This window comes from Asterias amurensis, chromosome 3 (assembly GCF_032118995.1).
Source record: "Asterias amurensis chromosome 3, ASM3211899v1".
NCBI classification, from domain to species: Eukaryota; Metazoa; Echinodermata; class Asteroidea; order Forcipulatida; family Asteriidae; genus Asterias; species Asterias amurensis.
In genome coordinates, this window is record NC_092650.1 from 28,497,789 (window position 1) to 28,522,284 (window position 24,496).

General features: G+C 35.4%; 1 protein-coding gene across 3 annotated transcripts in view; it reads right to left on the reverse strand.

Moving 5' to 3' along the window:
• Nucleotides 1-24,496, reverse strand: part of LOC139935166 (copine-3-like) — a 59,348-nt gene that overhangs the window by 23,981 nt on the left and 10,871 nt on the right. For all 3 annotated transcript variants that reach the window (XM_071929639.1, XM_071929638.1, XM_071929637.1), the window contains exons 2-6: nucleotides 24,235-24,412; nucleotides 18,495-18,674; nucleotides 12,950-13,024; nucleotides 6,965-7,039; nucleotides 830-916 (exon numbers count right to left, since the gene is read on the reverse strand). In XM_071929639.1, the coding sequence (XP_071785740.1) occupies nucleotides 830-916; nucleotides 6,965-7,039; nucleotides 12,950-13,024; nucleotides 18,495-18,674; nucleotides 24,235-24,393 (576 nt within the window). In that variant the 5' untranslated portion in view covers nucleotides 24,394-24,412. The remainder of the gene's footprint in view (nucleotides 1-829; nucleotides 917-6,964; nucleotides 7,040-12,949; nucleotides 13,025-18,494; nucleotides 18,675-24,234; nucleotides 24,413-24,496) is intronic.

Genomic DNA, 24,496 nt, shown 5'->3' on the forward strand with positions numbered 1-24,496 from the left:
GAGAATGTTAGGAATCCAGCCAGTGGGGAGTTCACTTTTCATTCCATGCTGTACTGCTTCCATACGCTTCTAGAAATATTTAATGTCCAACGTCTGTGAACTGTTTACAATATGTATCATGCTTGTGTATGTAATACAAGCTAATTGATCTATTTAGTACGTTTAAAGCTGGCCGCTGAGTCTTTTATTTAACTCTAATATATAAACATATCTCTCTATGACAATTAAATACCATTTTGATATAGTTTATCTAATTGCCAGCTCATTGGTTGAAGCTGGCTTTTTCATAGCTCTTAGAAACAATTTAGTTTAATGTGAATTGTCATTTTAGAAACTGTATTGTCAGACTGACTTTAAATCAGACTCTATCCATGCATGTAATGTGAGACTTTAAGCACAACTAATTAGCTAAATTATGTACATACATGTATTGCTGTTCAGTGTGGACACAGTGTAGGGACTTGAAACACTTTACGTACAATATATGTGGACTTGAAGAAGTTTTTCTAAGTGCACAGACCCAAGGAATGTGCAGAGAGTGCACAGAGTTAGATGTGTTCACAGTATGTGTAAGATAAAAAAAACAATCTGAACTGGTTGTCTCTAAGTGCACAGACCCAAGGAATGTACAGAGAGTGCACAGAGTTAGATGTGTTCACAGTATGTGTAAAATAAAAAAAACAATCTGAACTGGTGTCTCTAGTGCCAATATTTATTAAAATAACACATCAATATAATACAATCAATCATTTTACTTTTAAACTGTAAAAGTGGAATTTTTTCTTTAAATCTTGAATAGGTTGATAATTTATATGAATCGTTGCCTTACCTCTGTTACGTGAACTTTATGCCAGTCATCTGCTCCAACACCAGCTTTATAAAACTCAAGAAAGGGATCTGATTTGCCCATCATATCCTGCATAGCATTTAAAACAAATCATTTCAAATTATTACTTCATGTACATACTTCATTCTGTTAAAATGTTTTAAAGCTATTCCAATTATTAAATGTAAACAATGCAAACTTGGTGTGATCCCTGGATATGGCAGTTAAAGGCAGAATGCTTTCTGACTGGCAACTGCAAAAAGAGATCCTCCAATATAAGGACACCATGTCAGGGCTACACACATAATATGCAGATTACACCTGCAACCATGGACCTCCTATGTCCCTACTTTGTTTATACTCTACTTTTTGCCAACATCTCCCATTGGTTTTGTACACTTTTCCCGATCCGTGGACCTTTCCCAAACCATGGACCCTATTGTCCTCTTTTGTTATAGGTCCCTGGTTTTAATGTGTATGCCTACATGTACTCACTGGCACATTAATGTGTATGCCTACATGTACTCACTGGCACATTATTGCATATGCCTACATGTACTCACTGGCACATTAATGTGTATGCCTACATGTACTCACTGGCACATTAATGTGTATGTCTACATGTACTCACTGGCACATTAATGTGTATGCCTACATGTACTCACTGGCACATTAATGTGTATGCCTACATGTACTCACTGGCACATTAATGTGTATGCCTACATGTACTCACTGGCACATTAATGTGTATGCCTACATGTACTCACTGGCACATTAATGCGTATGCCTACATGTACTCACTGGCACATTAATGTGTATGTCTACATGTACTCACTGGCACATTAATGCGTATGTCTACATGTACTCACTGGCACATTAATGTGTATGCCTACATGTACTCACTGGCACATTAATGTGTATGCCTACATGTACTCACTGGCACATTAATGCGTATGCCTACATGTACTCACTGGCACATTACTGCGTATGCCTACATGTACTCACTGGCACATTAATGTGTATGTCTACATGTACTCACTTGCACATTAATGTGTATGCCTACATGTACTCACTGGCACATTAATGTGTATGTCTACATGTACTCACTGGCACATTAATGTGTATGTCTACATGTACTCACTGGCACATTAATGTGTATGCCTACATGTACTCACTGGCACATTAATGTGTATGCCTACATGTACTCACTGGCACATTAATGTGTATGTCTACATGTACTCACTGGCACATTAATGCGTATGCCTACATGTACTCACTGGCACATTAATGTGTATGCCTACATGTACTCACTGGCACATTAATGTGTATGTCTACATGTACTCACTGGCACATTAATGCGTATGCCTACATGTACTCACTGGCACATTAATGTGTATGTCTACATGTACTCACTGGCACATTAATGCGTATGCCTACATGTACTCACTGGCACATTAATGTGTATGCCTACATGTACTCACTGGCACATTAATGTGTATGCCTACATGTACTCACTGGCACATTAATGTGTATGTCTACATGTACTCACTTGCACATTAATGTGTATGCCTACATGTACTCACTGGCACATTAATGTGTATGCCTACATGTACTCACTTGCACATTAATGTGTATGCCTACATGTACTCACTGGCACATTAATGCGTATGCCTACATGTACTCACTGGCACATTAATGTGTATGCCTACATGTACTCACTGGCACATTAATGTGTATGCCTACATGTACTCACTTGCACATTAATGTGTATGTCTACATGTACTCACTGGCACATTAATGCGTATGCCTACATGTACTCACTGGCACATTAATGTGTATGTCTACATGTACTCACTGGCACATTAATGTGTATGCCTACATGTACTCACTGGCACATTAATGTGTATGTCTACATGTACTCACTGGCACATTAATGTGTATGCCTACATGTACTCACTGGCACATTAATGTGTATGCCTACATGTACTCACTGGCACATTAATGTGTATGCCTACATGTACTCACTGGCACATTAATGTGTATGCCTACATGTACTCACTGGTACATTAATCTGGAGGTTGGTTCAAGTCCCACTCTAGTCGATTTAAAAATGCTCAACCAAAAATAGTGATAAACAAATATTACAAAATAAAAAAATAGGAAGAGTGATTTGTTTCCAAAATTTCCCAAACAAATAATCTACATGTACGTGTAGCAGGGGTATCCTCTGCTCTATAGCCAGTAGGTTTCCATTACACACAGGACCTCTCATTGGTTGCCTTTTGGTACAATACGTGTACATGACAACAGCCTTTGGAAATAACATCAGCTTGGTATTGGTTTCAAAACAAATGATTGATAACCCCAACCTCAAAAGTGCAAACTTAATTGTGACTAACCCAGAATCTAACACTATGGTTATTCTGTCCATGCGAATCTGATTGCCTTTCAAACCACTCTGATCACAGTTAATCTTGCCGTAATTCATACTGCAATACCATGGCATACAAGGTTCTTGACTGTACTTTGTACAATGATAGGTTTTCAAACCATAGCCCGGGATGAGTTAACCATGTAAATGCTGTGCCATTGAAATACAGTCTTTCCATGAAGGTGAAGCTGACGGCAAGGCCATGTCCATCAACAGAAACCAGATCCAAAGCAACAATCTCAGTAGTCATAGCCAAAGAGGCCCTTCATGTTAAGAATAAAACACATGATATATTATTTATTCTCAAACTGGCCGGGATTAACTTCACTTTACAAACAATACCATTTTCTGACATCAGCAAAAAAAACAGTTTGTATGTACCTGGTTAGCAAGGAAATAACCAGCCAGAAAAATGATGTGATCATGTTTAGAAAACATCAATACTATACATGTATGTGTCATGGTCACAGATCATACCACACACTTCACTTTAAAACTTGCATCTATCAACCATCTGTGCCCCAATAACACATTTTCTCATGCCTTTCAATAAGAGCTCTTTAATAATGCTGTGAGATACGCAAACATCAAGGAGTCAGACAACCAAGAATTTCATTTTTTTTCTCCATATTTGTTCTGCCCCTGATACCAATACATGTATCTATGATGAAAATTAGAACAGGTTTGTACATAATAAAGACCAAGAACATGAATTGACAGAGAGGTACAAGATATTTTCATCTTTCCCAAGATTTTTTAGATTAGTGCATACAAGTGTTTTATTTGACTCAAAATAGATAGGTATCAGTAATCACAACTAAAAATGTGCATCATCGTTAAAAATTAGTAAACAAAATTACCAGTTAAAATGTATACGCACCTATAGATGCAGGTTAAATGTTTTAACTTAAAAAAGAGGGTGACTGCACAAGAACATCATCATTGGTTTTGTCAATATTCAAAGACACTTATTTGCAACAACACTTTGAAGGTTTCACCATTTTGATGATGTTGTTTTTCTGTCCCTATTGTATGTAGACCAAGGATGTGCAATAATTTTGAGTGTGATTATAGTTTCCTACTTGTGTGTTTGCCATCATCATAGCACATTGTATATTACAACGATGTGTATTACTTTCCTGAAATCTGAAGTTAACATCTTGCAAGTAAATCATTTATCAATTCTGAAGGCTTAAAGAGAAAAGGTTAGAAAATTACCAAATGCACACTTGATGTACAGTTACATTTAAAACATGAAAAGTCTTGGTTAAATTACAATAGAGAACAGACCTAAAGTGTATCTTTTTTTAAATTTAACTGCTTGAATTCTCAAACAATATTGTTATCACAGCATGAAAAACTCTAACTCAATTTGACTGCATTGTGATGTTTTCATTGTTATGAACTAAATGTTCATGAATTAAAATTAAAATCTTCCCAAAACATTAGTGCAGGGCACGGGATTTATTTCTTGATTTTGAAGGTGCAAATTCTGAAACCATTAAAAGACAAATTCATTCCCTTGATATTTCTCATACAATTTTGCCAAAATTTGTTCTTTTTTAAATGTATGTAATATAATGTGGAAAGGCTATTTGATGACAACTGTTACAAGAATTTGTCTTTGCAGATGAATGCATTTGTTCTTCTAAGACACTATTAGACTTACTGCTGGAGGATGGTGGTATGTTTCTTACCCTGTGTAATCTCTACATCTTTGCAATGTATGCACGTTCATTTGTATATTTGTCCATTGTGTATGTAGTTGTTCTTGTATAATCTGTTTGATGTTTACCAACACAAGGCCAAAGTCAAGTCCTCTCTTGAGATGTTGATTGCATTAACATATCTACCTAAGCATTCGTATGTACACTGGAAAGGAAGAGCAGCTCAGAATTTGTTGGGCTTTTTGGGAAAGGGTTGTGATGATTAAGATTCCAGAATTAGTCTCTGTAATTGAGCACCAGGGACAAACCAGTTGACTGATATTAAATGACAAAACATAAAAGGGTCAGATTGCTGTGATTTATGGTCGACAGACTGATGGATGACAGCCGTCTGTGAGTCCATACTCTCTAGTACAAATATTTAATGTTTATCATTTACTGTAGTAATATAAGTTTCAAGGGCAATACATGGTACACATGTTCAACATGTTTGTGGCTGAGACCAATAAGCTGCATGTTTTTTATTAAATTTGCTAAGCTTGGAAAGTGATTTAAAAAAATAAAAATAAAAACGGTTCCAGTACACCATGTTTCCATCATTACATTTGTCAGTATGATAACTTCATTAAAGGAACACGTTGCCTTGGATCGGTCGAGTTGGTCTTTGAAAAGCGTTTGTAACCGTTTTTTTATAAAATGCATATGGCTAGAAAGATGTTGTAAAAGTAGAATACAATGATCCACACAAACATGCCTGGAAATTGCACGGTTTTCCTTTTACCTCGTCGACTAACACGGTCGGCCATTTATGGGAGTCAAATTTTTTACTCCCATAAATGGCCGACCGTGTTAGTTCGCACAGTAAAAGGAAAACCACGCAATTTCGAGGCAAACTTGTGTGGATCATTGTATTCTACTTTTAAAACATCTTTCCAACCGTATGCATTTTATAAAAAAAGGTTACAAACGCTTTTTATAGACCAACTCGTCCGATCCAAGGCAATGTGTTCCTTTAAATTGAATCCCGTTCTAAAGTTAGAGTACACTGTTGGTTTTAAACTCATAACAACATATTTTTGTTAGCATCTCAAATTTTGTAAGAGTACAGCTTAAAACACTGATGCTATCCAATACTTGTCTCAAAGTAATAATTCTTCAGATGTACAAGATGCTTAATGTAGAGAGAGGACTCACATTCCTACAGTGTGTCCTCGATGTTCATTTTGTTTCAATGTACACATGTATGAGTTTGACACTATAAAACCAAATCTGCAACATGCATTAAAGGTTATGGGACTTTGTCATTTTGTCAGAGCCTATATTAGTACTCAACTTAGACACAAATTATCATCAGAATATTGCATTTATTCCTGCAATGGCCGTAATTGGTAACTAAAGATGCTGACATCAATCTGGATACAAACACGTTACCAGCTGTTTGCCTTCTAAGACATGACTGTACACTTCTGGTCCTATTCCAAATGGTTTTATTCTAATAATAATAATAGTAATAATACTACAAGGCATATTTATACTGCGCTTTTCCAAACACGATCAAAGCGCGTAACAAAGAAAAGGATAAATTAAAACAAGCTTGAACAAATCATAAATCTACTATTTAGTAAAGAGATAACTTTTAAATTTGTCTTAATTGTAACAATACAAGATGAATCACAGATACTAATTGGGAGACTGTTTCAAATGTCAGCAGCAGAGTGTAAGAAGGCGTGGTTGCCATAAGTTAATCTTGAGTGTTAAGCCGAGTTTTATCGAAAGATGAACAGAATCCTCGAGGGTGGCTCTGTCCAAGATGAAACATACCAGAGAGAGCAATGCCATTCAAACATTTTGAAGAGTTTGAAGTAACGTCAACAAATGTGAGTTATTAAATAAGGGTTAACTTTTAAATTGAAATCATGAAATTAAAGTCCTAAACCTACAGGCAATTCAACTGATCAGAACTGCCCTATTTATGTGTTTGTGCACAACTGTTGCGAACTCTCCCTCTAATCCATGGCAAAAACAATTCATTTTACTCACTTTTTTGTCCAAGTTGTGAGCTCTGAAAGACAAGATAAGTGCATCGTTGTTCTCTGCCATCTCTTCTGCTGTAATCTGGAAGAGTTTACACATTTAGAGATTAGTTTCAAAATCAAATTTTCTGAAGATGCTCAGAGAGTACTGATGCGCATTGAGTTGTCAACCACTTTTTAGAACCAGGAGTACTCAAAGAGACTTGACATGGTGCTACCGCAAACCTCACCAAATTCTACACATTTAATTCATATGAACTGTCTCTGCTTTTGTTCTTTAAAATTCTGCAAAGAAGTTGTTACAAATAAAATGCACTTTAAGCCATAAGACTTAACAAATTGGGGACATCTGTTAAGAAATACTAAATGTTAAAGGCAGTAGACACTATTGGTATAAGTTACTCAAAATAATTGTTAGCATAAAACCTTTCTTGGTGACGAGTAATGGGGAGAGGTTGATGGAATAAAATATTGTGAGAAACGGCACCCTCTGAAGTGCCATAGTTTTCGAGAACGAAGCAGTTTTCCACGAACTTGATTTCGAGACCTCAGATTTAGAACTTGAGGTCTCGAAATCAACCATCTAAACGCACACAACTTCGTGTGACAAGGGTGTTTTTTTCTTTCATTATTATCTCGCAAGTTCGACGACCGATTGAGCTCAAATTTTCACAGGTTTGTTATTTTATGCATATGTTGAGATACACCAACTGTGAAGGCCAGACTTTTGACAATTACCAATAGTGTCGCCTGCCTTTAAATTTAGTAAACATGTATGAATGAACAACCAATAAACAAGCTTGTTAAGCATGTTAAGATTCCAAAGGAGAACCATGCACCTGCTAAAACATAATATCTTCATACAGTGTATTTGATTAAAATATTGCTTTATGGAAAAGGAATAGCGACCCAGCAAGCACAGGACGATCTAGATGGAATGGCGTTCCAAAAATGCAAATCTTATTAATTAAAGGAACCTTTTATTGCATCCTATATTTTTAAAAAGAAAGAGACAAAAGCTAGACTCATGTATGAAAAGATGAACCAGAAGCCATTACCATCGCAGGATAAGTAAAAATAAAGAAAATCAATGCGGTCACTGAGTGAGTATACATGTACATATAGTAATAATGCTCATTTCCCACATGGAGGGAACAATACATTTTATATACAGGGGATAACAATTGATTTGTTTTGAAATGCAACTGATACAAAAGAAAATATACTGGTTTATTCATTTCACTTCACTTACGTAATCGTAACTATTTCTGCTCTATGAGACAATGTACTGCCTCATTGTGCAGGGCAGTTTTGGCAGTTTTTTAATGTGTGGATCACTAGACAAACCACAAGAACTCACATGGTGTCTGATTTGACAATAGTAGAATGCAAAACAGGGGCACAAGAAAACACAAAAAATAACTGTTGAAATTTGTCTCAACATTTCCTTAACAAAGCTTCAAACTGAATGTTGCTGTTATAAATATACTTTTGTATATATTATTTGCTGAAAAAAAAAAACTGCAACATGTTTTATTTTAGACTTGTAGAATAGTGGACTCCCGACTATACAAACCAATGCAAAATATGTACAGTACATATAGTATCCGGTCCAACGCGCATACATACACCGGACAGGTTGATATGTACAGCATACTAACTTGTTGTCACATTCAAATTGTGTACTTACATTTGTAGAACACCTGAGCTCAGTAACACCTTATTAATGCAGCTATACTAAAGTCATGCAACCAAACTTTCACAGTAGGTCATTAATTACATCAAATATAAGCCAATAAAATCCATTTTGGCACGAAAATCCAGCTGGAATACATAGTGACCCGTACTATTAGGTTCCCGCCAGCTTCCCTTTTGAAACATTTTGTTTCTATTCTGGGGAAAATAATAGCCTGAAAATTTGTTATTTTAAAAAATCTAACTGAATTTGTAGATGAGCATATTCCCTGCTAATAAGGTGTTAAAAGTTGTTTTTGCCTTAGTGGAAAGAGACTGCTAGTAAAGCCCTATTTTGATACATGATATATTATATCTGTTTTTGACATGCCTTACATAAAGCATGTTCATCATGTGTATCTTTGCAACCATTTTTGTAACTCAGTCTTCTGTATTTTTTTTTAAAACTATTTTAATACTTTTAATACTTTCCTATGTAAATTTGTAATGACCAGACTTTTTAAAAACTGTTCCTGTGCCTTAAAGGAACACGTTGCCTTGGATCGGTCGAGTTGGTCTTTGAAAAGCCTTTTGTGACCGTTTATTATAAAATGCATATGGTTAGAAAGATGATGTAAAAGTAAAATACAATGATCTACACAAATACGCCTCGAAATTGCGTGGTTTTCTTTTTACCTCGTCCAATAACACGGTCGGCCATTTATGGGAGTCAAAATTTTGACTCCCATAAATGGCCGACCGTGGTAGTTCGCGACGTAAAAAGAAAACCGTGCAGTTTTGAGAGATACTTGTGTGGATCATTATATTCTACTTTTAAAACATCTTTCTAACCATATACGTTTCATATGAAACGGTTTCAAACACTTTTTATAGACCAACTCATCCGATCCAAGGCAACGTGTTCCTTTAAGGCTGGTGAAGTCATCTGCTCTTGTTTTGCGCTTTATAAATTGTTCTTTGTTTAGACATTTAAAGTGAAATCAATCTAAAACGTGATCTACCTTTTTTTATTTATATCCAAGCTGATTATTTCCACTAAACTTTTATTAAACTGTCAATGGTGTATAGCACACCCTTTAACTGCTATTTCTAATAAAAGGATAATCTACGCATCCAGTGAGGCATAGAGAAATTTGTTGAACAAATGCATCGTTTGTTGATACTGCTTCCCATGTGATCTCAGCAGCATGCTTACAAGTCATTCATTCGTACATGCCTAACTAATGATGTCTACTCTTAAACAGTAAATAAATATAAGATGGCAGGCGTAGATGCCTTATGCTACATGTAGTAGATCATGTCTTCCCTTTGATGAATTGAGGCTGACACTAGACCGATACCTTCTTCCTCATTCACATGTTATCGGAAACATGAAGATGCAGCTGTGCGTGACAGGCAACAATTAACCCAACCTGCAGCTCCAAGTGTACATGGTCACTGAATCAAATTGTTTTATACCTCTTGAAGGAAGCCAAACTAGCTGGAAACCAATTAGACTATTAGTTTACATAGTTGTATACTGCAATGACTTGTAAAGTTATTTCTTTTCCCAGAATGTCAAGTAAGTAATAATTATGTGCCTTGCATAAAAACCAGTTTAGATTTGAAATCGAAATCTCACGTTCTAAAAGCTACACTTTTCACGTTTGCTTCAAGATTGAAGACTCTTTTCCTGTTACTTTTTGGGATTATTTTCAGTCACAAAGCAATAGTCTGCTCCTGAATACCAGCAGAGTATAACGTTTGAAATGTTGAGAACCAACCCAAAGAGCCAACACCTCCTAATTCTTAATAGGTTTTTTTTGTCAAGGAACTCCATTTGGACACTCACATAAAGGCGTTTTCCCATAAACATTTGCACATTTTTTGGCTTGCAATGGTTGAAATTCTGAAGCGCAATAGCATTGTACTGAAGTAATATCTGACCATTAGAAAGCCATTATGTAACATTGGATCAATGACCCACACCACAGATGGTATACTGTAAATAAAAGCCCTCATAACAATGCAGTATAATACATCATTACAAAATCTAGACCTTTATACAAAAGGAACAGGTCTTCAACAAAAGCATTAGGTACAAATGCATCCAAAGATCTAGTCACTCTGTTGTTTGCAGTGTTTTTCACTGAGACCACTGAACCATGACCATAGGGACTCTACATTAGCCTCCTATACCCAAACTACCACAGTACCTCATAACTGCGAAACACGCACACAAATTGCAATGCCAATAACACAGCCTCCAATATAAGACAGCCTCTGCGTGTTGCTGAAGAGTTTTGCATGTTATTGTGTCCTCCATAGCGACCTGGTTAAATTGTCAATTAACTCACTATTTGTGTTTTCTTCTTTAGTTTAATTCTTTGACAACAGTTCAGGTCTGCACTATTCTTTATTGACCTAGTATTTACTATGCAGTGTTGTTTGACTAGCAAACCTTAGCTGCCTACAAACATTGTACAAACATTTTGTATCATTTAAACATTTTAACTGTGCATAGCATATAACTTCAATTATTACAATCCAGCTTCATTAAAGGGCTTTACTTGGACCATGGAGGAAGAAACAACATGGTTCTTTGCCTCATGCTTTGTGAGGGTATAGCTTCTTCTTTTGTAAGTTGCTTTTTGCACGTATCTGTTTTTATCACAAAATACCATTGCTTGGAATGTTGTCATGACTCAACCAATCAGGATCACTCCTCACAAGGTAGCATTTCATGTGTAAATATCTCTTCACTTGAGACTGACCAATTTAGATCTATTTTTTTAAATCATGTTTGGGTACTTATTATGCAAGATGTACATTCAGTGCATAATGGCTTTTTAAGAGGTTTTAAGTTTTAATTTTAGTCTTTGGATTGCATTCCCCCCATGATACTTGTGATTAAAGTGCTGCCAGTTCAACAGATCTCCTTTGTATGGTTTATCAGTTGTTTTAATTTCCCTTGGGTGTGTGTGATGTGCTAAGCTGTCATGGGACCTTTTGGATGATACATGTATACATATGAAAGGTACAAGTGGTGCGTATGAGGGGTTCAATTGATTGAAGGGAATTACGGGAAGAGAAGCACAAGAGTGATGATGGATATTGAACAAATATTGTAAATGTATGCATCAGTATTGTCCATTATAATATCAAATTAGACGCGCATTCTAGTATCCTACATCATTTTTGAAAGAAACAACCCCAATACACTTGGCAATAAATTTGCATTCCAAAATTAAACCACGACACCCGGTTTAGGTGCCAAAAATAGACACATTATCCAAACTAAGAAACTAACACATAAAAAGCAATGTGAATTACTGAACCTTTTGCCAATATGGTTCTGTCGTGTAATAATAAATTCTAGTGCTTACCATTCATCAAACATTTTCTTTAACTGTAACCCGAAGGCTACAGATGACACAAAGTTGTTTTGACATCCAAAGGGTCAGGTGTGCATTTATTAATCAGGAAAAAGCAGCTCTTTCTTTTCCCTGGTTCTTGGCTGTTTGTCTTCCAAGCATTTTGGGAAAAATAATTCAGGGTGTCCTTCCAAAGATTGTGAAGGGTAATGAATTCTAAACTAGAGGATGCGTTAATGATCAAATCTAGGGATACCATTTTGATAGAAATATTAAGTAGCACAACATATAATTAGCTAGAGAAAAGCTCAAAAGAGACTGCTTTGATATGATACTAGATAAAAAATGTGAGGCCTAGAAACTTGGTCATCAGGGTAAAACAATGTCCAATTGGAAATTATGCATAAGATAATAGTAAAGCTTGCCAAGTGAATAATTCACTACTGGTGTATTTATACAAAACAAAGAGTATATTGAGTTCATATCAACAGTCAACACAGTCAACTTGTTGTTTTATATCAAAGTCTACACAATTCCACTACAAAATATTATTCCTAAATGCAATATTGTCCCAAAAACAATAAAATAAATAAAATAAAGGTGAGCATGGCTGTCAACCGAAATTTGTTTATGGTGTTCATCCAAAGATAGGAAGCAAGACATGCAGGTGGTTCTAAAAAGAACTGACAAAGAAGTGAAGTTTATTTACTTGTGATGAGATATGATACACTTGTGTAATGCAATAACAGCATTATCACAACTGAAAATAATGAAATATATATAACAACTGTTTGTTAGGAATTACAGAGGCTAAAGTTTCTTAGTTTAAGAAAACTAAGAAGGATGCAGAATTTCTTAAAATATAAACCAAATAGAGAGTTGAAATAAAGAAAAAAACAAAAGTCCCCTTTCTACAAAAATTCATTGCATAATTTAAAACTTACCGTTATCATTGATTTTCCTGCTGGTTTTCCACTATTCAACATAAGAGGTTTTTCAAGTTTTTTGCTAGCAACAATCTGAAATATAAAGTGACACAAAGAAGTATGAGCTGATACTTGTTATTTTATTAAACAAAAAACCCAAGGTCACTAGCACTTGAAAAACTCATCAGCCAATATGATACTCTTGCTTTAAGGGTCACCTTGGCTTATAAGATGCAAGTCAAGACACGCAAATAAACAATTAGTTTTCTCGAGTACAGTTTCCTTTGGGCTTGTTAATCTAAGCAGCCAAGGAATCAGTGAGGATGCTGGAAAACCCCAAATGGCCTGAAGCACTGACAATCCATATCAACTGGTAACCTTTGATCAGTAAGATCCATAAAAAAACACAACACCTCAAGGCAATTAATATGCTGCAAAATATGTACTGTAAAAATCGATGTAGATTTATATGAAATGAAGAAAAGACCAAGACACATTATTAGGAATGTGGATTGTCATGAGAAGAAATCTAATGGATTGGTCTGAATATTGTATATTTATGGTTTCCACTGGATGAGGAATGCAAAGGTTTATGAACTGTTTTTCCTTTCTTGGAATTTGTCAGTCTGATTTTACAATCATTATATGATACTATTGAAAATGCCAATTGATTTGTTTTAGTTTGCTTGTCATGGCCTTGATGTTTTTCATTAGATGTGTGTAAGTGGTATCAACCTTGTATTAACATTGAAACTATTTTAATAGAACTGTGAAATCAATTCATTCAATTATTTCTGTAATCTCAGCAAGAAAGAAAAGAAAATGCTCTAATTTAACATATTTATTAAAAGCTTATAGAAATCAGATGATACTTTGAATATTATAATGACAATTTGAATATGCACTAATTGTCTTCAGAAAACAGTTTTCGCTGAATAGCTGTTAATTTTAAGATAAAATTTAAAATAGAGTAGATTTGTTACAATTCTACAAAAACATTTAAAAGCAAATCTGTGTTTAACAAAATGTTAGTATAATTGTTTTGATCCATCATTAAAAGTTATGAATTTATCGGCACTATACATATGTACCTTCGTAATAACTGATGTAAAACCTCAAGCAACAATAACACAATACAGTATATTTATTTTAATACTTTTTGTACATTAAAAGGAGCATAACACTCTCAGTTGTTCTGATGTGCATTTATATACATTAGATTTTAGAAGCAGGTAGTCCTGATAAATGTTTACTTCAGGGATATAATTTGATTACTCATTAAATAACATCAGTGAGTTTTTGGCATTTCCCAAGAGCTGAAATCCCAGTCAAATTAAAATGTAAGATGTTAACTTGCAATTTCTGCAATCCTCTGAGAATTTCAGGAAACCTGTAAAATCTATAATTATCTTGGGGCCATTTGTAAATTAAATATAACCATTTTAATGCATTTTAAAATCTGAACTATTGATGGGTATAATATTAAAATCCCCAACCCTTCCTTGCTCTTTTTCATTAGTGGTGGGATAGGCTACATGTACATGTATTTATTTGCAAAGTCATTTAAAAAGAGACCTTCACTTTGGATGATTACTCCTGCCTCATCTTTCAAGCTTACATGTATTTCTTTACCATACTTTATACAACAGTTGCACAAACTATACATCATTTAAGCTGAAAAAAAAAGGTTTTGTCTGTTTAGTTGAAAAACAAGTTCAACTGAACATTGTGTTTATTTTTTATTGGTTATCCACAAAATGAAAAGGAAAGTATTGTGTGGTTTTTCTATTTCTCATTCTGTCTTTAAAACCCTCTGCATTAACTATCAACAACTTTGTATCTTTTTATAGATAATTTATACTTAGAGCCAACTTGACTTGTATAATTTGATAAGAGTAATTTGGTTAGTGTTGCCAGACATGGCTTCCCTTCCTGGCAATCTCCATTTCCAGAGTTTTTCCTTCAAAATATCCAAGCAATAATTTTTTATTTGATGTGTATATTGACCTACATACATATTTTGTTACAGAGTACATTTTTGAACATTTCCAATCAGTTTGTGTTTGTACAATGTATGTGTATGATAAAAAAAGAAGCAGAACATCTTTTCTTTCTCAATGCATACCAGTCTGAATGATACTGAATATGGTGTATATGTCATTGAAAACCAACCTACATTTTGTTGAATTAGGTGATTGTTAGGAATATTAAAACCTATGTGTATGTTTTGATCTGGAAAATTATAAGACCTTGCATTTTGGGAACAATTTTCCTGTATTTGTATCAAAGTAGGAATTTTATTTGATTATGAGGATAATATAGTAAGTAAACCCCTGAATGACTTGAATACTTATGATATGTATTCAGTTTCAGGTGGAGACAACCCACACCAGTTAACTCATCATTGCTTAGCTGTCACACATACAAAACCATACTGGTTTTTCTTTATCATTATCTACATGGATAGATGTTTAAAAGAAGCCTAGGTACCATTTTTCTCAAGGATTATTTTCAAGTAAGTTTGATGACTTATGGCATATTTTATTTCTCTTTAACAGAAAGTACTGTATTCTTTCTCCCTTTAGGAATGTAGTTTTAATGGTACATACAGTATTGGTCTGTATGTGGGTGATAGGATTACCATGGCAACTATTGTCAGAGGTATACTGACATTGATTATCTGGGTAATGATATTCCTCTTTGATAGTCTAGGCACTGTAAAGTGTACAGGCATCATGGTATTAAATACAATATATATTTATTCGAGCTGGTCAGTAAGTTGAGGTAAAAAAGGTTTAAAGCTAAAATGTTTTCAGATAATGTTATGATATCTTGGGATTTTGTAAATGATTAAGGCAATTCACCCATAACTCTTGTGTTGTATAAATCTTGTGGTCCAGAAAATAATGCTGCTCCAGTACAATTATTGCTGAAACTGGCTTTTGCCGAGCCATTACCAAAATGTAATTTTTCACTTGGCTTTTGTGAAGTTCCACTTGAGTAAAACCTAGCAAAGGATGTTTCATTATTTAAGACTGGTAATGGTCATGTCATATCCAGAAATAGATACACGTAGATGTAGTGCATGTCACATGTTACGTTGTTGGTAAGATTATAGAAAAGATCGTCTGTAAACATGTCACTGTTTATGATTCGTATTATAAACATGTTTAAACAACCTCATGTTTATGCATTGAGCAACTTCCTCTAAGGTAGTAATAGACCGATCCAGTACGCTCCGCCCAAGACGCACGTGTGAGCAAGAACACATGGGGCTCTCCAATGCTTTTCTGCACCACTCTGCCGCGTGCGCCAAGCAGATGCGCACACAGACACTCAGACTGGTCCCCTGTAATAAAGACGGGTATTGGTTTATACTTATAATTCCTCTACTGCTCTGACCATTCTCTGCAGGGGGGGGGGGGGGGCATACAGACTGGTCCCCTGTAATAAAGACGGGTATTGGTTTATACTTATTATACTTCTACTGTCCTGACCATTCCCTGCAGGGGGGGGGGGGGGTTGGCACACAGACTAGTCCCCTGTAATAAGGACGGGTATTGGTTTATACTTATTATACCTCTACTGTCCTGACCATTCCCTGCAAGGGGGGTGGGGGGGTTGGCACACAGACTGGTATTGGTTTATATGTATACCTCTCCACTGCCCTATAGTTACTCAAATTCTGACTCCGGTTTAATACTTGATAGCAGACCCATACTTAAATATGCTGCTGTAATTTAAAGGAACACGTTGCCTTGGATCGGTCGAGTTGGTCTTTGAAAAGCCTTTGTAACCGTTTTTTATAAAATGCATATGGGTAGAAAGCTGTTGTAAAAGTAGAATACAATGATCCACACAAACACGCCTCGAAATTGCGTGGTTTTCCTTTTACCTCGTCGACTAACACGTCGGCCATCTATGGGGGTCAAAATTTTGACTCCCATAAATGGCCGACCATGTTAGTTCGCACAGTAGAAGGAAAACCACGCAATTTCGAGGCAAACTTGTGTGGATCATTGTATTCTACTTTTAAAACATCTTTCCAACCATATGCATTTTATAAAAAACGGTTACAAACGCTTTTGTTTTGACAAACTCGTCCGATCCAAGGCAACGTGTTCCTTTAAAACCATGCATAATTCAACTCATCAAAAAATGCTAGAGAGTGTGCAGGAGAGCATTTCACATGGTCCACATCTTAAAGACACTCTACACTATTGGTAATTGTCAAAGACCAGTCTTCTCACTCCGTGTATCTCATCATATGCATCAAATAACAAACATGTGAAACAGGTCGTCGAAATTGCGAGATTATAATGAAAGAAAAAAATCCTGTCACACGAAGTCATGTACTTTCAGATGCTTTTCGAGACCTCAAATTCTAAATCTGAGGTCTCAAAATCAAATTCTGATAGAACTATGACATGGCCTCCTGTCCTCTACCATCAAGAAATATCTAAGAAAAGTGCAACAACTAATAGAACTATGACATGCCTTCCTGTCCTCCATAATGAAGAAACTTCCAGGAATGCAACAACTTGTAAGACTATAATGACATGGCTTCCTGTCCTCTACCATGAAGAAACATCTAGGAGGAGTGCAACAACTGGTGGACTATGACATAGCTTCCTGTCCTCTACCATGAAGAAACATCTAGGAGGAGTGCAACAACTGGTAGGACTATGACATGACTTCTTATCCTCCATAATGAAGAAACATCCAGGAGGAGTGCAACAACTTGTAAGACTATAATGACATGGCTTCCTGTCCTCTACCATGAAGAAACATCTAGGAGGAGTGCAACAACTGGTAGGACTATGACATGACTTCCTGTCCTCCATAATGAAGAAACATCCAGGAGGAGTGCAACAACTTGTAAGACTATAATGACATGGCTTCCTGTCCTCTACCATGAAGAAACATCTAGGAGGAGTGCAACAACTGGTAGGACTATAGACGTGGCTTCCTGTTCTCCATCATGAAAACAAACCAGCAACATCCTCCAGTTTTTTATGTGTTTTAATGTCCTTATTTCATAATCCTTAAATATAGTTGAAGACAAAAACAAAAACCACTAATAAATGCTATTTCTGCTCATTGTTTTAGTTCACAAACAAACTTAACTTACCTTAATAGTACCTTTGTGGCCACATGTTTTGTTAGTGTGTAATTGCATCCTATTTTGTGGCCACATGTATTGTTAGGGTGTAATTGCATCCTATTTTGTGGCCACATGTATTGTTAGGGTGTATAAAAAATACATGTACATGTAGTTGCATCCTTCTTTGTGGTCTACTATGTGTTTTAAAAATGAGGTTGTAAATTAATATGGTCAGCATCTAGGTCTATTTTGGACATCCTTTTTCGAAACTGAAATATCCAACTTTGCATTGTAAGTAAGCAATCTGGACGTACTAATTTATAAGTTTTGTTTAAATGATGACACCTTAATTAAGAGCTTGATTAAGTGGTCTGAATCAGAGTGGATGATGAATGGAGTAGGGGAGATGAGAGAATCAAGAGACCCATAATTTGTATATTGACAAAAGTTTATACTTACCACTCCCAAAGTGCACTCTATAGCACCAAGAAAATCGTCATCATTTAATGATTTTGACTTATTGTCGATGTCGACAACTCCAATACGAAGCTTCTGGACCTCTTCAAAGCAATACTCAATCGTTATCCCCTTGGTGAAGGTAGGATTCAAATTGTTCTTGATCTGCTCTGTCCGATCAACCTACAAATGGATCAACAAAATTTACATTATTTTGTAAATAACAGACATACAGTACAATATACTAATATACTTTAATTTAAGGGAAGTCGAAAACACCAACAGGGTCCTGACCATCATACGTATGACCATGCCCCTGCAAGAAATTAAAAGAAGCTGTTTAGAGGGAAGGTACACGTTTGGTAATTACTCAAAACAAATATTAACTTAAAAGCTGACTTGGTAACAAGCATTGGAGAGCTGTTGATAGTATAAAACATTGTGGGAAACAACTCCCTCTTTTTTCTTTCATCATTTTCTTGTACTCGTACTGTACAGTGCCTTTAAGATTACCTGCAGTGCTTTTAAACACGCTTAATGGTCACAGGGCTCAAATTTTACACTGGACTACATGGACTATTGAGGCGAGTAGATTTAGTGTTGGGCTGGTAAACTTATGGGTGGAATAGTTTGATGGTGTTTTGGGAATTACAGTGTGAGGATAGGGTCTTTATAACTGCATAAATAGAAATAACCTGGTTGGTGGCTGGTTGCTGTTAAGGGATTGAGTCAAAGGCAGGTCCATTAACAGTGGTCAGCCAACAACCAAGGTCGTTATCACAAAGTGAAGACTGGCTTACCAACCTGTTGTTGCCATTAATAAATGAGTTTTGTTACAAAAAAAACAATCATCAGAATGGATTTTTTATACTTGGTCTTGTAGAAACAATTCTAGTTCAGAAAACATTCTTTTAAAGACACAAGCCCTGTGGTCTTAAAGGCAGTGGACACTATTGGTAATTGTCAAAGACTAGCCTTCACAGTTGGTGTATCTCAACATATGCATAAAATACCAAACCTGTGAAAATTTAAGCTCATTCGGTCATCGAACTTGCGAGATAATAATGAATAAAAAAAAACACCCTTGTCACACGAAGTTGTGTGCGTTTAGATGGTTGATTTCGAGACCTCAAGTTCTAAACTGTCTCGAAATCAAATTCGTGGAAAATTACTTCTTTCTTGAAAACCATGGCACTTCAGAGGGAGCCGTTTCCCACAATGTTTTATACCATCAACCTCTCCCAATTACTCGTCACTAAGAAAGGTTTTATGCTAATAATTATTTTGAGTAATTACCAAAAGTGTCCACTGCCTTTAAGTGGATGTGAGTTTGTTTATAGAAACCTTTTAAAGACACAAGCCCTGTGGTCTTAGTGGATGTGAGTTTGTTTATAGAAACAAAACTGCAGTGTCATTTTTGCATTACTTTATTATTGTGAATCTATTTTATGTTGTATAATGAACAATCGATGCTATACTTCCTATGAACTGTTTATAAGAAGTGGAACCAAAATCAGTCAAGCAGATAGAGAATGAATGGTTGATGTAACAGTCCGTCTTTTAAAGTCAGTGGACACTATTGCTTATTACTAAAAATAGTTATTAGCATAAAACCTTACTTGGTAACGAGTAATGGGGAGCTGTTGATAGTATAAAAACATTGTGAGAAACGGCTCCCTCTGAAGTGACATAGTTTTCGAGAAAGAAGTAATTTTCCACGAGTTCAATTTTGAGACCTCAGATTCAGAATTTGAGGTCTCAAAATCAAGCATCTGAAAGCACACTCTTCGTGTGACAAGAGTATTTAATAATAATCTTGCAACTTCCATGATCAGTTGAGCTCAAATTTTCACAGGTTTGTTATTTTATGCATATTGTTGAGATACACCAAGTGAAAAGACTGGTCTTTCACAATTACCAATAGTGTCCACTGGATTTAACAAGTACAGTAAGGCCAAATAGTTTTTTGTTTAAGTTTAGCATCCTGCTTTTTTGAAAAAAAGGAGGGCAGTTTCTTTATTGTTTTGTTTTTACATATTTTGAATACTATTTTTAGAATATATTTTTTTGTCCGAGATCCTTAAAATGTGCCCTTTTTTGTTAAAAAAAGGGGGGGGGGGAAGGAGGAAATAAGGTACAAAATGAAAAATCCAAAACCTTCTCTTGTATACATGTAACCTTGACTATACAAATTGCATCAATACAACCCTTGCTCTATGATACAACAAACTCCTTTTCCCTCCCAAGTTCCCCTCCCCTCCAGCCCAAGTTTGGTTACTAAACAGAGCAGTTGCTAATAATAGCATCATCCATAGTCAGATGGTGTAACCATATTCACTTCAGTCCAGACTTCAGATTTTTGCCACTGGCTGTTCAGATGATTAATTGTATCCCTGTTTCTGTAAAACAGTTAGCTACACATTTAAAGTACTACCTGACTTCTGCTCAAAGCATTGTCATTAGGTATGCAGACAGCAGTCGACTATTACACGCTATAGTGATCTGGAATCAGGGCACAACTGAGAGATGTGTTTTACGCTGTTTAAATCAAATTATCAGAGATCTTATTTGATCTATGATGGTGTCTTTTACCGACAATTGAAATCTAGGCTAATCTGAGTGAGGATGGGAATGGGATTACTTGAAATGATTGAAAATACATTAAAGGGTTCTGTGGCTAAAAACAAAAGCAAAACTTAACCAACAAAAACCAAACAAACCCCAGTTGTTAACCTTTTGTTTCTTTTAGTTTCTCCTTTCAAGATGTTTATAAATAATGTTCTTTGAGAAAGACTGTATGAGGGTAAAACATAACCCTTAAATGCTCTGGCTTAATTTGATTCGGGGAAAGTTAAATACTGTAGCTAACCTTTGTAAAGTAAACAAATGTATTTGTAAACAAAACTAATCAAGAATCTTAACCAATCCCATGCGAGAGAAATTTGCCTTGTGTCATCCCTGTGCAAATTAGAAGCCTTCAAATTTCTACATTAAACATGATAAATCTGAATTATGAGACACATTCTGACATTGTACAAAGAGACATGTACATATGTAGTGGTCGAGCGGTCCAGTACACAAGACTCATTACGTTCAGGAGGTGCGGATTTGAGTCCTGTCAATGGCATAAATATAACATGTATCTGGTTTTGGCAATTTTGTCAAAAGGCAAGACAAATTTGTAAATTTGTAAGCACCTTGTAAACTCTTAAAAGATGCTGACACAACTTTGCAATAAACAAATAAAAAACCTGTCATATTGATCTCTTGGCGCCTTGGGTACCTAATTAGGCTCCAGTATTACCATTATACACATTGTTAATGTACAAGTACCATATTGAAGCTTGTACCCGAGGCGCATAAAATAAGATTTCTATCAAGTACAGTGTGAGATCCATTTAATTACATTGTTAAAACCAGGGCTCAAATTTTACACAGGCAGCAGGCCTGGGGGCCAGTGAATGGTCTAGATAAGGGCAAGTAAACTCTGACTGAACAAGTCCAGTATTTTCTTATACTAGTAATTGAATATCAATAGCTAACTTTGAACAATCATAAATAACCAACAATTGAGTCTGATCTTCAATTTGGTTGAGTAATGAAGTTTTCTGGACTGTGTGTTTTTTTATTAATTTTTTATAAAACCAGTTTACATTTTAATCTTAAAACTTTTCTCATTTGAAAAACAAATTATGAGCTAAAAGTCCTGTGGTGTTGTTTTATCCCAAATTCGAACGCTCTGGAAACGTTTCCCTCCTAAAAAAAAAAAAAGAAAATAGAAAATCGGGGCAAATTTATACCAATGGTTTGGGAATAATTTTACACCAACTACAAAGAGTTTCAACCAAAAGTACTTTGCTGGTGTGCATAATACATAAAAAGATATTCCAATTTGTTTGTCATTTTCAGTTAATTTAGCTTTGAACAGCGCACTGATGCCTCCCCTTTTGGGCTAATTATTATTATTATTATTATTATTATTATTAAAGTAAATCAGAAATAGATCCAGCATATTTAAAGCCATTATACACTTTCGGAACAGACAAAAAAATAAAAGTTCACAGACTTACAAATAACTTACAAGGTTTACAGAAGGTAATGGTAAAAGACTTCTCTTGAAATACTATTCCATGAAATGCTTTACTTTTTGAGAAAACATTAAAACAATATCAATTCTCGACATCGAGAATTACGGATTTATAGTAAACACATGTCATGACACGGCGAAACGTGCGGAAACAAGGGTGGGTTTTCCCCGTTATTTTCTCCCGACTCCGATGACCGATTGAGCCTAAATTTTCACAGGTTTGTTATTTTATATATAAGTTGTGATACACCAAGTGTGGGCCTTTGGACAATACTGTTTACCGAAAGTGTCCAATGGCTTTGAAGCTCAATTGATTCGTCTCAAACAAAATACACATTTCTTGAGAAAACAAGTTAAAACTTAAAAAATAATTTAACTTTTTGGAAAATATATGAAGCCGAGCTGAGTACAAAACATATGAACAAACATAATGTGAGGTTAGCATGTATGTGAACATCATGGCATTTTTCACATTTATAATTTTAATAATGATCATAAATGTCAATGAAAACAAAAATTCTTAATGATATTTCTTTAAATAGTTTAAACAAATATCCAACCAATCCTTTCATTTCTTTGAAACCTTCCTTTACTGTTGATGATTAATTTCCCAATGGTCTTGAAACTCATACAGGAGCAAAACATTTGGGTTTTTATGGTAAATGTGTTATCTGGAAATAAAATTTGCAAAATGAGATTTTAAAGGAATGTTTAAGTTTGGTAATCACTCTTGAAACTAAAGGCAAAAAAGACTTACTCGTTTAGAAATACCATCTTTCGATCGTATTGACCCATTTCACCTGACGTCATCATCAACAAAATCTTGAATGCGCCATACTGGTGGGCAATTTCACTGTACGTTTTTATATATAACTCTATGCTGTGCGTTATGCAGTGAAAGTGCGATTTTAGGCGACGCGGCATTATTACACGTAAACCTAACTTGCCCACCAACATGGTGAGCGTGGATCAGTCGCCGCATGTCACGCGCGTGCAAGGGGTCAATAAAGCATTTTCAGAATCTTTTCACATCAAAGTATTTTGGTTACGGAAAAAAATCCCAAAATTTAAATTTTTTAATCTGAGAAACATATCTGTCATTAACCGCTCCTGATTTTTGACGATATCTCAAAAAAACAACCCCCTTTTGAAAAGAAATTTTGACAGGTTAGTTTGACTGTAATCTTTGTTTTTTAATCTTATACTCTATAAGATTAATAAAATCAAACAGCTCCAAAGACCAAAGGTATACTTACCCATTATATTGTTAAAGACTCTTGACACTATTTGTAATTGAACAAGACCAGTCTTCTCACCTGGTGTATCTCAGCAAATGCATAAAATAACAAACATGTGAAAATTTGAGCTCAATTGGTCGTCGAAGTTGTGACATTATAATGAAAGAAAAAACACCCTTGTCACACGAAGTTGATGCTTTCAGATGCTTGATTTCCAGACCTCAAATTCTAAACCTGAGCTAACTTCTTTCCCGAAAACTACATCACTTCAGAGGGAGCTGTTTCTCAGTGCGTTATACTATCAACCTCTCCCTATAACTCGTTACCAAGTAAGGTTTTATGCATAATTATTTTGAGTAATTACCAATAGTGGCCACTGCCTTTAAAAATAAAGGAAACTAATTATGATTGAACTCACCTCAACCCATACTTTCTGCAGTGTATCAAACACCATTAAGACTGCAACTGGATCCGACTTGGAAGTAATATCCTTATCAGGCAGATTCTTACAGGAAAAGCGTAACTCTACAGTGCTAGAAAGCTTTGGAGGTAGTCCTGGTGGGGCGTTCCCTGCCATGTTACACTTTGCTTTACTCCTGAGAAAATGTAGAAATAGATGTAGATTGTAAAAATACATTCAGAATCTGAACTGGTACGGTTATCTTGCAGCTAGAAAGTTG